This window comes from Chiloscyllium punctatum, chromosome 11, assembly GCF_047496795.1.
Source record: "Chiloscyllium punctatum isolate Juve2018m chromosome 11, sChiPun1.3, whole genome shotgun sequence".
Taxonomy (NCBI): Eukaryota; Metazoa; Chordata; class Chondrichthyes; order Orectolobiformes; family Hemiscylliidae; genus Chiloscyllium; species Chiloscyllium punctatum.
Genome location: NC_092749.1, coordinates 78,710,523 through 78,726,386, shown reverse-complemented (window position 1 = coordinate 78,726,386; position 15,864 = coordinate 78,710,523). Strand labels below are relative to the sequence as shown.

The following is a 15,864-nucleotide window of genomic DNA, read 5'->3' as shown; positions in this document are numbered from 1 at the left end:
ATCATTGGCAGTAAGAATGCCCGCAGGTGCCGCAGCAATATAGACGCCATAAACAGGAGACAACCTTTCTCCACCAGTAACCCTTTCTCAACCTGACTATCTGCCTCCTCCGATTTATACCATATTGACTCAGGAGCCTGAGGATGAACTATTGAGGGCAAGGAAATCCCCTTAATAACTGATACAGGGCCACAGTTTCAACGCTTGAAATCTCCTGTGTGCACCAACACAAGTTTAGATTCTCACCCACCTTTATGAACCTTTGTAGCCTAACTGGGAAGGACAGACCATATCCCCTGACAGAACAACTAACCGGTCAATTTGGCCTCCAGACTTGTACTGTCAACTTCACCCAAACCCGACTTAAGGATTAACCCAGCAGGAAGAGATTTCTTGCGTTCCCTCAGAGTCCAGATTCTCTGCTATGACGAGGGCATCATCATTAAAAACATCACTAAGAGACAATTTTGGATCTATTGCGCCCCTTAATGGTGGGCTTTTGGTCTGAGGCCAAAGGATTTAACTTCTCTCCTACAGGCCCCCCCGATTCCCATGTAAACCTTTGCTATGATTCCACTGGGGCTTCCCCTGAACTAGAAGCCACCTTTGCTCCCTTCCTAGGATTAACTGTCACTATTACCATCATGAGGTACACTGAAGTTAAAGAGGGATCAGCCCTCTTAGTGGGCGTTCCTGTCCACCTATGGCATCAACCAGGGCTGCTTGCTCCCTATATTACCTTGTCTGTGAACAAGGAATGTAAAGTAAAGGCCCCGGGATTCTTAGCGCACAGTTTACAGCAGCAGTCAGACCCCAGTGTCATTGACCTACTCCAACAGCAACAGAAGGGAATTTAACTTATTATTCCAGCCCTTTCACTACTTTGCCACAATCAACCCTGAAATGATCCCTCGGAAGAACCCTTTTCCAATCTCTGGTTGGCCTCTATGCATGAAATAGGATACACGCCCATAGACAAAAGTGAGGACTGCAAATGCTGGAGAATACAGTTGAGAGTGTGGCGCTAGAAAAGCGAAGCAGGTCAGGCAGCATACGGGGAGCAGGAGAATCGATATTTCGGGCAAAACATTTGGGGCACTGCACCCCCATTGAGCCTACAAAGATCCAGATTATATCAGGTGTGAAACTGCCTTCAATACCCCAGTACTCCCTAAGAGCAGAAGAATATCAACCTTGATAGATTTGTTCCTCAAACAAGGCATTCCAGTCCCCTGCGAATCAGCCTGCAACAGCCCCATTCTACCTGTCCCAAAATGATGATGCCCAGAATCAAGACTAGTACAGAATCTTAGGCAGATCAATACAATAGTCCAGCCTTTACGCCCAGTCATGCTAAACCCTGCACGATTCTAAGTAGCACCCCTACTAGCACCTGTATTTTCCACCCTGGTTGCCCTACAGGATGCTTTCTTTGCTCTCCCTCAAGCAGCAGATTCCCAATATTTGTTTGCCTTTCCATTCAAAGGTCAGCAGTACACTTGGACGCACCTCCCTCAGGGATTTGTCCATTCGCCCACTTGATAATCCCAGAAATTGCACAGCAGCTTTCAAAGCTTCAGCTCCTGGGTGGCTCCACCATTGTCCAATATATTGACAACTTGCTCCTAGCGAGCCCTGCGAACATCACAGATACCAAACATCTCCTGAATGCCCTGCATTCTTGGAGGTACATCATATCAGCCAGGAAGGTTCAGTGCACCCACTGCCAAGTCATATTCCTGGGAACCTTGCTCAGTGCTTCTGACTGTCGGTGAACCCCAGAATATATCATACCCATTCTAGCGACCCTGCTGCCTACAAGTGCCAAGCAAAAGCATGCCTTAGAGTCAGAGAGATGTACAGCACAGAAACAGACCCTTCGGTCCAACTTATCCATGCCGACCAGATATCCCAACCCAATCTAGTCCCACCTGCCAGCATCCGGCCCATATCCCTCTAAACCCTTCCTATTCATATATCCACCCAGATGCTTTTTAAATGTTGCAATGGTACTAGCCTACACCACTTCCTCTGGCAGCTCATTCCATAAATGTACCATCCTCTGTGTGAAAAAAGTGCCCCGTAGTTCTCTTTTACATCTTTCCCCTCACCCTAAACCTACGCCCTCTAGTTCTGGACTCACCCATACAGGGAAAAACCTTTGTCTGTTTATCCTACCCATGCCCCTCATGATTTTACAAACCTCTATAAGGTCACCCCTCAGCCTCCAACGCTCCTGGGAAAACAGCCCTAGCCTATTCAAACTCTCCCTATAGCTTAAATCCTCCAACCATGGCAACATCCTTGTTAATCTTTTCTGAACCCTTTCAAGTTTCACAACATCTTTCCGATAGGAAGGAGACCAGAATTGCATGCAATATTCCAACAGTGGCATTACCAATGTCCTGCACAGCCACAACACGCCCTCCCAACTCCTGTACTCAATACGCTGGCCAATAAAGGAAAGCATACCAAACACTTTCATTGTCCTACCTACCTGCAACTCCTCTTTCAGGAAGCTATGAACCAGCACTCCAAGGTCTCTTTGTTCAGCAACACTCTCTAGGACCGTACCATTAAGTGTATAAGACCTGATTAGATTTGCTTTCTCAAAATGCAGCATTTATCTAAATTAAACTCCATCTGCCACTTTTCAGCCCACTGGCCTATCTGATCAAGATCCCGTTGTAATCTGAGGTAGCCTTCTTCGATGCCCACTACACCACCAATTTTGGTGTCATCTGCAAGCTTACTAACTAAACCTCAAGTTCACATCCGAATCATTTATATAAATGAAGAAAAGTAGTGGACCCAGTCCCGATCCTTGTGGTACTCCACTGGTCAGGGGCCTCCAGTCTGAAAAACAACCCTCCACCACCACCCTCTGTCTTCTACCTTTGAGCCAGTTCTGCATCCAAATGGCAAGTTCTCCCTGTATTCCATGAGATCTAACCTTGCTAATCAGTCTCCCATGGGGAACCTTGTCGAACGCCTTACTGAAGTCCATATAGATCATATCTACCACTCTGCCCTCATCAATCCTTTTTGTTACTTCTTCAAAAAAAAACGCAATCAAGTTTGAGAGACATGATCCCCCATGCACAAAACTACAATGACTAACCCTTATCAGTCCAAACACATGTAAATCTTGTCCTTCAGGAATCTCCAATAACTTACCTAGCACCAATGTCAGGCTCACAGGTCTATAGTTCACTGGCTTTTTCTTACCACCTTTCTTAAATAGTGGCACCACATTAGCCAACCTCCAGTCTTCCAACACCTCACCTGTGACTATCGTTGATACAAATATCTTAGCAAGAGGCCCAGCGATCACTTCCCTAGCTTCCCACAGAATCCTCAGGTACACCTGATCAGGTTGTGGGGATTTATCCACTTTTGTGCGTTTCAAGACATCCTGCACTTCCTATTCTGTAATATGGACATTTTGCAAGATTGACCATCTCTTTCCCCACATTCTATGTCTTCCATGCCCTTTTTCACAGTAAACACGAATACAAAATACTCGTTTAGTATCTCCCCCATCTCCTACGGCACCATTCAAAGGTCGCCTTGCTGATCTTTGAGGGGCCCTATTCTCTCCCTGGTTACCCTTTTGTCCTTGATGTATTTGTAAAAACCCTTTGGATTCTCCTTAACTCTATTTGCCAAAGCTATCTCATGTCCCCTTTTTGCCCTCCTGACTCCCACCGCACCCCCCATACTCCTACTGTCTTTATACTCTTCCAAGGATTCACTCGATTTATTCTGTCTATACCTGACATATGCTTCCTCCTTTTTCTGAATCAAACCCTCAATTTTTTTAGCCATTCAACATTCCCTACAGCTACCAGCCTTTCCTTTCACCCTAACACAGAATATACAGTCTCTGGACTATCGTTATCTCATTTCTGAACACTTCCCATTTTCCAGCTGTCCCTTTACTTGCATTTATCTGCACCCAATCAGCTTTTGAAAGTTCTTGCCTAATACAGTCAAAATTGGCTTTTCTCCAATTTAGAACTTCAACTTTTAGATCTGGTCTATCTTTTTCCATCATTATTTTAAAACAAATAGAATTAAGGTCACTGGCCCCAAAGTGCTTTCCCACTGACACCTCTGTCACACACCTCGTCTTATTTCCCAAGAGCAGGTCAAGTTTTGCACCTTCTTTACTAGGTACATCAACATACTGAATCAGAAAATTTTGCTGTATGCACTTAAATTCCTCTCCATCCAAACCCTTAACACTATGGCAGTCCCAGTCTATGTTTGGAAAGTTAAAATCCCCTAGCATAACCATCCTATTATTCTTACAGATAACTGAGATCTCCTTACAAATTTGTTTCTCAATTTCCCTCTGACTACTTGAGGGTCTATAATACAATCCCAATAAGGTGATCATCCCTTTCTTACTTCTCAGTTACACCGAAATAACTTCCCTGGATGTATTTCCAGGAATATCTTCCCTCAAAAATGCCACTCCCCCTCCTTTCTTGCCTCCCTTTCTGTCCTTCCTGTAGCATTTGTATCCTGGAACATTAAGCTGCCAGTCCGGTCCATCCCTGAGCTATGACCCTGGCTATGATATCCCAGTCCCATCTTCCTAACCATGCCGAGTTCATCTGCCTTCCCTGTTAGGCCTCTTGCATTGAAATAAATGCAGTTTAATTTATCAGTCCTACCTTGTTCTCTGCTTTGTCCCTGCCTGCCCTGACTGCTTGACTCGCCTTTGTTCTCAACTGTACCAGTCTCAGATTGAAATCTTTCCTCACTATCTCCCTGGGTCCCACCCCCACCTTAGTAGTTTAAATCCTCCCGAGCAGCTCTAGCAAATCTCCCTGCCAGTATATTAGTCCGTTTCAAGTACAATCTATCCTTCTTGTATAGGTCACTTCTACCCCAAAACAGCTTCCAATGATCCAAAAATGGGAATCCTTCTCCCATACACCAGCTCCTCAGCCATGCATTCATCTGCTCTAACCTCATATTCCGGCCCTCGCTAGCTCGTAGCGCCATAGTAATCCAGAAATTACTACTCAAGGACCTCCTTTTTAAATTCCTGCCTAACTCTCTGTAATCTCCCTTCAGAATCTCAACCTTTTCCCTTTCTATGTCGTTAGTTCCAATGTATACAATGACCTCCTGCTGGTCCCTCTCTCCCTTAGGAACATTCTGCGGAGACATCCTTGATCCTGACACCAGGGAAGCAACAAAATATTCTGATTTTTCGCAGCTGGCCACAGAAACGTCTCTGACTAGAGTCCCCTAACATAATTGATCTCTTGGAACCCCGACATACTCCTCATTGCATGAGAGCCAGTCTCAATACCAGAACCTTGGCTACCTACCCCTGAGAATCCATCACCCCCTACATTTTCCAAAACAGCATACTTGTTTGAAATGGGGATAGCCACAGAAGACTCCTGCATTACCTGCCTCCCTCTCTTACCTTTCCTGGAGTTAACTCATCTATATAATTGTATCTGCAACTTTTCTCCCTTCCAATAACTGCCATCCATCACATCCCCTTGCTCTTCTAAATTCCTCATTGTCTCCAACTGTCTCTCCAACCAATTCATTCAATCGGATAGGGTTCGCAACGAACAGCATTTATTGCAAATATAATCCTCAATAACATGTAAACTCTTCCTAAACTCCCACATGCGACAAGAACAGCATATCACTCCACTAAAGGCCATTTTTCCTTCTTTCAATCTGCAGACCAAGATGATAGCACCATCTTATTTCTCTATAAAACACTGTTCCAGATTAAATTAACACTTATGGCTTATACTTTTAAGTTTAATCAAGAGACCTATCTCAATAAAACATGTAATCAAGAAAGAACCCATTCTACTCACTACTGCAGACTTACTGTAAGGCCATGCAAAAATACTCACTTATCTGTTTTTGTGCTGTGATCTCTCCCAAACATGCCCACTTTCAATACTACTCTCCAAAAAGCCCTGATTATCTATTTATCACATGCCATTGTAGCCCTAACTTCCCATCAGACCCAACACCTTACACAAGCTTGACTTAGCCTTTACGAAGTAGCCCTTCTCAATAATCCCCCTGACCTTCTCCGCCTGCTCAACTGTGTATCCCTCCAGAGGAGCTCTCAGAACCCTCCCCCCAGCCCAACCATGATTTCCTTTTGCACAACCACTTCTTAACCTCCCCTCAACCAGACCTTGTAGACACCCCATTACCCACACCAGATTTTACCCTCTTTGTGGACAGCAGTTCTTCCATATCACCCTTAGGAGTGCCCCTTTCAAAATACGCAGTCATGAACCATACAGACACCTTAGAATTGGCCTCCTTTGATCCTCCAGTATCTACTCAGAAAGCAGAACTCTTTGCTCTAACATGGGCTTGTGTCCTGACCATAGGAAAATCAGTAAATCTATACATGGACTAGCAGTATGCTTTTGGCATGTCGCACAACTTTGGCCAGCCATCGTCAAAACGCGGACGTCTGACCTCCTCAGGGACATCTATTCAGGACTCACTGCATGTCCAAAATCTTCTCAAAGCCATCCTCCTCCCCAAGCAATGGCCATTATCAAGTGTGCTGCCTGTGTAATGGACAATACAGACATCAGCAATGGCAATACCAGAGCTGATCGAGCTGCCAGAGATGCAGCAACAGCTCGCAATTCTATTGTCCTCTGGGAAACAGCAGGCACTACATCGATCATCTGCCTCAAAAACAACATGCATACCAGACATTGTCACTGTGCAGCGTTTTCAGGGGGGCGCCTCGACCCAGAAAAACAAATATGGAAGATGCATGGGTGTTTGCACTCTGCATCAAAAGGCCTCTGGATCACCTCAGCTGGCCAGGTATGTACACCTGATGTTTTATTATCAATGCTAATAAACTGTGATTTTCACTGTTTGTTAACTTCCCTGACGCACTCTGATGTCCAACAATACATGAATTCAAACAGCAAAAGCAATAACTATGCAGGTTCACTGCTGTGTCAGTTTGCAGTGTGGGTTTTTTTTCTGTCTATCTTCATGCTGATACCATCTTGGCAAGGAGGGAATGAGTAATATCATATTGCGTACCTGATGACACACCGGACTGGCCGAGGCAGCCCAGAAGCGTGTCAGATCATGTTTAACATGTTAGCAAAACAATGCCGGTTAAGGGGTGTGCTATGTAACAGGGAAACACACTTGCCTGGTGTTCCATTCAAATGCATCCAGCTTGATTTCATTGAATTGCCGTGCATACATTGTTATAAGCATTGTCTTGTTATTAGTGGTGTATTTAGAAGATGGATTGAAGCCTTTCCAACCACTAATAATAAAGCCTCAACTGTGGTAAAATTACTCCTGACAGAGATCATACTGTCTCGAGTTGTTTGGAGTGTCTCGGCAGCTTAGTTCAGACAATGGCCCCCACTTTGTAGAGAAAATCAACGAGCTATGTGTGATATCCAGCAGCAATTCTGTTGCACTTACCACCCTCAGGCAGCAAGGATACTGGAAAGAGTGAAAAAGACTCTTAAAACTAAACTAAGATAATGTCTGAAACAGGCCTCAACTGGTTGAAGGTCCTGGCCTTTAGCCGTGTATCACGAGGATCACCACACACAGTCGAAATAATTTATGGACAACCCAGATGGACCCCTACGGATGCAAACACAGACCAACCCACCCAACCATGCAGACGTAAATATTTTGAGAGAGGAAATACAGAGATACTTTCAGCAGTTAACATTGTCCCTAAAGTTTCTCCACTCACAGGTAAAGCACGCCTTCGGACCACTGACAGATCAGGATTCAGACAGCCAGAGTGAGCCCCCAGACTACAAACAGGAGAACTTATGCTAATTAAAGACTGTCCAAGCTTGGAGCAATTCCACAGGTAGAAAGGACAATTCCAGGTGCTCCTGCAGATGCCAACAGCAGTCAAAGTCCAAGGCCAGAGTCACTGGCTCCACCTGACTGTCTAGACGATGGGCCCCTCAGACGGCCTAAAGACTACACTTGCATTCTGCGGTATCATGGCCACCATCACAATGTTAGGCCTAGAAGACAATTTGTTTTATAAGTCTCATATACGTTTGCATGGTAATCAAACTGAAAAGTGTGTTGCTGGAAAAGAGCAGGTCAGGCAGCATCCGAGGAGCACGAGAATCGATGTTTCGGGCATAAGCCCTTCTTCAGGAGGGCTTATGCCTGAAACATCAATTCTCCTGCTCCTTGGACACTGCCCGACCTGCTGCGCTTTTCCAGCAACACATTGTTCAGCTCTGATCTCCAGCATCTGCAGTCCTTACTTTCTCCATGGTAATCGAACTGTATGTTACCCACTTGTTCAGTCCATAGAAGTGTTATTTGTACCAATTTCTGGGTGGAATCCCCCCCCCCCCCCCCCCCCACCCCAGCCTATTCACATAGATACTTCAGATGCCCCATGTAGGTCAAAGCGGGAAGATTAAAAGATAACATTGGGACTGTGCATAGAGCTGACAGATTTAGCCCCCTAGCTACAGAGGTACAACTTGTTATGATCCCATGAGCTATCCACTTTCTCAGGACGGCGGGTGGGGCTGTAATTATGCTTTCGTCCCCACAAATACCTCATACACAAAAACAATGCGCCCGCAGGCTTTGCCAGGTGAGCTATGGAATATTCACCCGCACCTGTGACAAGGAAGGGTGCTTAAATGTTACTACAGGAAGGCAGTTCATTTGTGGATATTGCAATGGAACACATATCAGCTCAGCCTTTTGGCCATATCCTTTTTATGACTACCAACTGATCGGATCAGGAGAAAACTCCAATTAGGAGAGAAACTGAGATATAAACAGTTTACGACTGCCAATAACCAAGCATTGAAATGCTTCCGGGCCAAATAAAAGTTTGTGTTCCTTCTCAATGGGACCCTTACTACGGCCACCCCAACTCTCCCCATCCTGTTGCTGTAGGGACAGTAGGAGCCCTCAGAAGGCACCTACCCCTTACAAAATAGTAACCCGAGCTATTAGTCAAGAGTTTTGTGCAGAATGGAAGGACCCAGTGACTGTAGGTTCTTCCCTTAGCTGCGTTCCTGGGGACACTGTCCCTCGGTGGTGGTGGTGGTGGGTCAGCGGGAACGATGACAGCAAAACACCTAAATTACCTCATTAGTGGGTTAACCATCTCAGGAGACTGGATACAGTTAATCAGGAATTGGCAAAGTTAAGGCACAACAGACCAGATATGCAGCAGACTATTGGCCCAGTGGGTGGTTGAATCACACATCATAACCCATGCCATTGAGTTTATTTGGAACCAACTGGTTAATTTTGGACCAGGCCCTAAGATGGCTGGCTTGGATGGCTACTGGGAGGAACTTGGGCTAGTGATTTTTGTTGTTATAATCATTGTATATTGTGCGTCAATAACATGTTTAAGTACTGACTGTAAGATTCTTATGAATAAACTGGCAGCGCCTTTCTCATCCCCCATCTAGGTGGTTATCATGAAATGATAAAAAGGAGGGAATGAGATATTAAACGGTTAAGAATGAGATATTAAACAGTTAAACAGTTAACAGTTAATGAGATATTAAACAGATCTGCAATCAGATTGCAATTTCTGATCTGCAAGAAATTGAATGCCCCAGGGATAAGATGGTGTGTCTTGGTCTTAAAGGTGAAATGTGGGAGGTTTACATGGCAATTTCCTTGCCATTCAGGAATGATTTACATTTTTATCCCCTTTTCAGAAATCAGTAAGAACATTACAGTTGGAATTTGACTTCTCCCCTATAGTCACAAAAAAAAACACTTTGCAACCATTAAGGGATGATTTGCATTACATTCTCTCTGGAGAGGCAGTGGTCACTGCATTGTGTCTTGAATGGTATGTGCCTGTGGGGGAATGGCTGTGGTGTGTCTTTTGGGCATTACTAACTGTGATGTAAAGATTTTGTACAAAGGAAGGACTGTTTCCTTCGTTCGGAGAGTTTTTGCCACGACCCCGTAAGCCCTGTGGGGTGTGTTTAAAGGTTTCTCCAAAGCTTGTACTGTATAGTGATTAATAAATTTTGCTTGTTCACATCAAGTGTGTAAGGACCTCAGGAGAGAAAAAAAGAACTTAAAACCTGGTTCCTCAGAATCTTACATGGGTCTCTGGTATTATAGTCTACTAATAATATCACTAAGCTTCTGCCTCTTCCATTCATTCAGAGGCTGTGGTCTCTGGTCCGACAACCTCATGTTTAATCTGTCAAGCCCCTTAAGAATCCTGTATGTTTCAATGAAATTATTCCAAATTCTTCTAAACAGTTTAGCATTTAGATACAAGACCTCTACACCAGGGATCACCCTAGTGAACCTTCTCCAAACATCCTCAAATGAAACTTTATTTTTCCTTAAATAGGGACACTTCAGAATACTTAAAACATTTCAATTATGCAATTCACTATTTAAAAAGAATAGCATGATCACAACTACTAAAGAACCTATTGTTTTTCTCCATTATCTTTTAAAACAGTGTTCAACTGCAGTCTTCACACCCCGTTTCCTTAAAGACACTATTCCATTCTCCCAGTCCCTGCCACACATTCCAATACCAACTTCGATAAGAGGCCTACCTGCTTGCTCAATCCAGGGTTCCTCATTATGGTTCATAGGGCCCTCTTCCCTTCCCAAAGGGCAATTGGGTCCCCCTCATTCAAACCTACAATCCCTTAGCCCACTCCTCCTCCACTCCCAATCTCTCTCCGCACCTTCCCATGCAATCTCAGATGGTGTAACACCTGCTAGTTTACTTCATCCCTCCTCACTATCCATGGCCACAGACACACTTTCCACTTGGAGTAACAATTTACCTGCACTTCATTTGCTGCTTGTAATGTAGTTTCCCCAGTGTTGAGGAAACCAAGCATAAGACCGGGTGACAACTTTGCAAAACACCAACATTCTGTCCTGAAAGTCTACCAAGCTTCCGGTTGCCTGCTATTTCAACACTCCACCATGTCTTGCTCGGCACAAGCTGGAAGAGAAACATCTAATTTTTTGCTTGGGAGCCTCACAACCTTCTGGCCTCAATGTCCAGTTCAATAATTTTAGGGTCCGACCACCTCCTTCCATGTCCTTACCCACAAACCCTACATGCCAGGCCTTATCATCACATGGGAAAAGTGAGTATTGCAGATGCTGGAGATCAGAGTCAACAGTGTGGCACTGGAAAAGCACAGCAGGTCAGGCATCATCCGAGGAGCAGGAAAATCTACATTTTGGGCAAAAGCTTTTCATCAGGCCCTGGATGGAGGTGAGGGAGGGGGTGTACTGGCAGGTTTTACATCTTTTCTGGTTGCGGGGAAGGTATCTGGGCGTTCAGTGGCAGGGGTGGCGTGAACCAAAGACGATCAGAGGGAACGGTCCTTGCAGAAGGCATACAGGGGTAGGGAGGGAAAGATATTCTTGGAGGTGGAGTCTATATGAAGTTGATGGAAGTATTTAAGGATGATGCGTTGGATGCAAAGACTGATGGGTGGTAGGTGAGGACAAAGGGGACTCGGTCTTTATTGCGTTGGCAGGGGTGGTTTCGAGCGGTGGAATGGGGAATAGAGGTGGTGTGGCAGAGGGCTGTCTGGATGTCAGTGAGAGGAAAAGCAAGTTGTTCAAAATAGGTGGACATCTGGGATGCTTTTGAGTGGAATGTCTCCTCGTTGAGCAGATGCGGTGGAGGCGGAGGCATTGGGAGAACAGGATGGAGTTCTTGCAGGATACTGGGTGGAAGTCTGCAGTTTTGTAGTATACGTCCATCTGGTGACTGTCGCCAGAAATGGAAATGGTGAGGACAAGAAAGGGAAGGGTGGTGTCTGAGATGGACCAAGTGAATTTGAGGGTGGGGTTGAGGTTGTGGGCGAAATCGATGAATTGCTCCAGTTCAGCCTGGGTGCAGGATGCTGCACCCAATGCAGTCATCAATGTAACTGCGGAAAAGTTGGGGTACAGTGCAGGTATTAAACAGGGACTGTTCGATATAGCTGACAAAGAAACAAGAATAGCTGGGGCCCATTCAGGTACACATGGCCAAGCCCTTGATTCGGAGGAAATGGTAAGATTTAAAGGAAAGGTTATTGTGGGTGAGGAGCAGTTCAGCGAGGTAGGAGGGTATTGGTGGAGGGAGACTGGATGGGTCTATTGGAAGGAAAGAAGCCAGGGCCTGAAGGCCAGACTTGGCTTCCTCCATTGCCAAAACAAACCATAGCTCCTGTTGGAGGAACAACACCTTATCTTCGTGGGCACCCTACAGCCTGGAGGACTCAACTTTGAGTTCTCCAATTTCAAATAACCTCCTTCCCCATCCGCCTCCCTTCCACCGCTCCCTGCCACCAACTGGATTAATTCCTCCCATCAACCAACCATGTTGTACCCTCTTCAACACCCTACCTCCACCTCCCACTTTATCTCCCCCCCACACCACCCCCAGTCCTGAAGAAGGGTTACACCCAAAACATCGATTTCTGCACCTCCTGATGCTGCATGGCTTGCTGTGTTCTTCCAGCCTCCTGCCGGTCTACTTCAAACTATAGCCAGCAACATTGAAATGTGAACAAGACAGGAAACATCTACATTAGTGCAATAAAGTATATATAAAAACGTAAGCAGATGAAATCAACCAGGAGAAATGCTTACTGAGAAGATGCAAACAGGAGGGAATCATTTTGCTAGGAGTTGGATAGTGAAAGATACAGATCCAAGTATTTGTAGCTCAATAGAGTTTTCGGACAGAGTTTTAAAAATTTCACAAAAAGGAATTGCATAAATTCCAGGGAGCTTTTTAACTACGGTTGGTTTCTTCGTCAAGTGGGGCAAGAACCACAATGAAAATATGAAGGGCAAGAACCACAATGAAAATATGAAGGGTACTTTTACTGATAAGTAATTTGGATTCATGAACGTACGTTATTTCTTGAGAAACACTGGTCAATGGTACACAACAGTACGGCACTGAGATAAACAGATTTCAGACTTAATTTTCAATCTGTGGACTACCTGAGTGCAGAAAATTATGGAGTTTTGCATCTCAAATGAATTTCACCATCATTCATGCAACCCACGAGATGGATTTGTTGTCACTCCTCTCCAAAGGAGATTTGATTTAGAGAAAAAAAGGTTAATAATACTTATAAACATATAAGAACAACATGCTCCCCATTTCAACTGCTCACTTAAGCCTAATTATGTTCTTGCAGTACCATGAGAACCAACGCCATTATTAAAAATTGACATTATCATGTAAAATGCCAGCTCTAAATTCTTGAGTTTAGTTTGTTACGTCATTACAGGACAAATCTAACAACTTGTTGACACACAAGTACACATCCTGAAGCACAGAAGCGAGGCCAGTCAAGCTCATCAAGACCATGCTCACTCTGGACGAATCTGATCAGTCCAAGATCCTATTTTGTCCTCGTATGTCCTTAAGCTTATTTGACTCAAGCGGCTATCCAATGTCCTTTTGGAGCCATTGTCTCTTCTTCTACCACCTGTGTAGATAGAAAGTACATAGAGACAGGAACAGGCCATTCAGCCCCAAGTGTGTTCTGCCTTTCAACAAGTTCATGGCTATCTGCAGCTTAACTCCAACTGCATAAATCTGTTTTTGGTCCATATCTCAATACCTTTGCCGAACAAAATGTCTCAGATTTAAAGGTAAATGATCGAGCTTCACTGCCATTTGTGGAAGAGAGTCCCAAACCTCTATCGCCCATCATGCATGTAAGTGCTTCCTAACATCTTTCCTGAATTGTCTGGCCCCAATTCAAGAAACTCCAAGCAGTCCAAAAATTTATTGTTGCCTACTCTGTCTTTTCCTATTCATACCTTGAAGACTTCAATCTGATCACCATGTAATCTTGTAAATTCTGGAGAAAACAGCCCTAATCTCTCCTCATAACTTTACCCCTGAAATCCAGGCAAGTTCTTGTAAACCTACACTGTACTGTCCCAGTGCCAATAAATCCCTTGTTTTCCAGATCTCAGTACTCCAAATGGGGCCTAATCAGTGTTTTCTACCACTCAGCATAACGAATGAGTGTTTACATTAAAGTAATCTAGGCATAAATTAGCCTTTAATTCCTTTAGTCTTTTTGATTATTTTCTGTAATAGTTCGGTGCATTTTTAAGATCTATCCACCTGAACCATCAAGTCTCTGTAGACATCTAATTTCAGACTATCCAGAAAGTAGCCTAATCTATCTTGCAAAACAATTCTTCATCTCATGCCCAAACCTTAAGTATGTATCCCACAGTCCTGGTATCATCTATTAGGATGTGATTTTAAGAAAAACTGAGGCAGCTGACAGAGGTCTGTTTTTGTTTTACAAAGAAACTCATCCAACAATTTGCGATGAAATAATTTCAGATGAATACCTTGATGACCACAAGTGGTTAGATTTTCTTATTGTATTTTGACCAAACACTGATTTCAAACTGGAGTGCAACTGATCATAAAACCCAAATTTCATGATTTTCTCAAACGTTCGTACGTGACAACAATCTTGCAACAAATTTATTTTGTGCCCACTTTTTAAAGTTTGTTTTCCTTTCTCAGTTGTGATCAACTAAATACAAAGTGTATTCAGAAGGGAATTGAAACAAAAGGCACACTGCAGCAATGAATATTGCAGTGATCAAAGCTTTTCATTCTACTTTATTTCAACTTTTGACGAAAAATAGCCTAAAATAACAGCCACTTTGAGTAGCATAAAGGCGACATAAACCTTAATGAACAAGATTTTTTATATAAATGCTATCTACGCAAAGGTAAATCGATACAAAATAACTCTATAGTTCAAAAGTAGAATCTGTTACCCCAAGAAATTCTCAACGTCTTCAAATCTCAGACAAAACATGTCTACTCAATCACCGCCGTGACAATCGATAAGTGTCCATTTGGGGATAGAAATCTTTAGTTCAATTTCGCAAATAAATGGCGGCTTCCGTTCTACAGCATGGAAACAGCTTCCGACCGATCGTAACACAAGCCCAATCCTTTCACTTTTGTGAGGAATCACGATTAAATCCCATCCTAAACGATTCCATTTCCGCGACTGTAAAGTCTACTAGGCCCAACAACTTACCGCCTTACAAACAAGCTCATCCTATCGGATGACCTAATTAAAAGGGGTCGGATGCATTATCTAGTTCGAGCTTTTTTTTTAAACAGTACAAGCAAAAAACCGTGCTCAGTGGTCATTTAAAACAAGTGCACGCGTATAACAAGGGAAAACACTTACTACCGCCAGTTTTAGAAACTGCAGATACTAATTAAAATGTTATGCACAAAAACACAAACCGTGAGCCTGACTGCAAGGCCCCGGGTGTGAGGTGGGGCCCTGGATGACCAGCTCTTCAGAGATGGATCCCTTTTTCTGACCTAATTCGTTGTTTGGGAGAATAGAAAATTCTACATAAAATGGCGCCGCCAGTCTCCGGCCTAGTCGCTCTGAATCTGACCGACGTGTGCTTACGTACAGCCGCGCCCACAAACCAGCCAGCTCACTCACCAGACTACCTCGAATAATCGAACATCCCGGCATTGAAAGCACTGAATGTTTACTTACGCTGGGTAAAATTCAAAGCAACCTAGCAGAAGCCACCACCACGGCCGTTATCACGTCAAGAAATCTAAGACGCGTTACGGGAAGGAAACACGTCCTTCAAAATTGAGTAGTGGGATTGTAAGCGGAGTAACACACGCAACCGCACAACAAAAATAAACCTTTTACCTTTGGGTAGGAGAAAGAGCCATTTCAGCTTATGTCCTGCAGAAAAATCTCAAAACAGGCGGAATATCGAGATTAATGCTTGTGAAGTTTTAAAGAATAAATATTCCAAGAC

The 15,864-nt window shown here is 44.0% G+C and overlaps 1 protein-coding gene across 9 annotated transcripts in view; it reads right to left on the bottom strand.

Moving 5' to 3' along the window:
• The window catches only part of wtap (WT1 associated protein), an 83,700-nt gene extending 67,862 nt beyond the window's left edge, over nt 1-15,838 (bottom strand). For 2 of the 9 annotated variants that reach the window (XM_072581098.1, XM_072581094.1), the window contains exon 1: nt 15,320-15,476. Coding sequence is in view for 1 of the 9 variants with exons in the window: in XM_072581093.1 (XP_072437194.1) it covers nt 15,105-15,124 (20 nt within the window). In the remaining 8 variants the exon portion in view is untranslated. The other 7 variants (XM_072581101.1, XM_072581096.1, XM_072581095.1 and 4 more) reach the window with 7 other exon arrangements.
• Between the last annotated feature and the right edge of the window lie 26 nt (nt 15,839-15,864).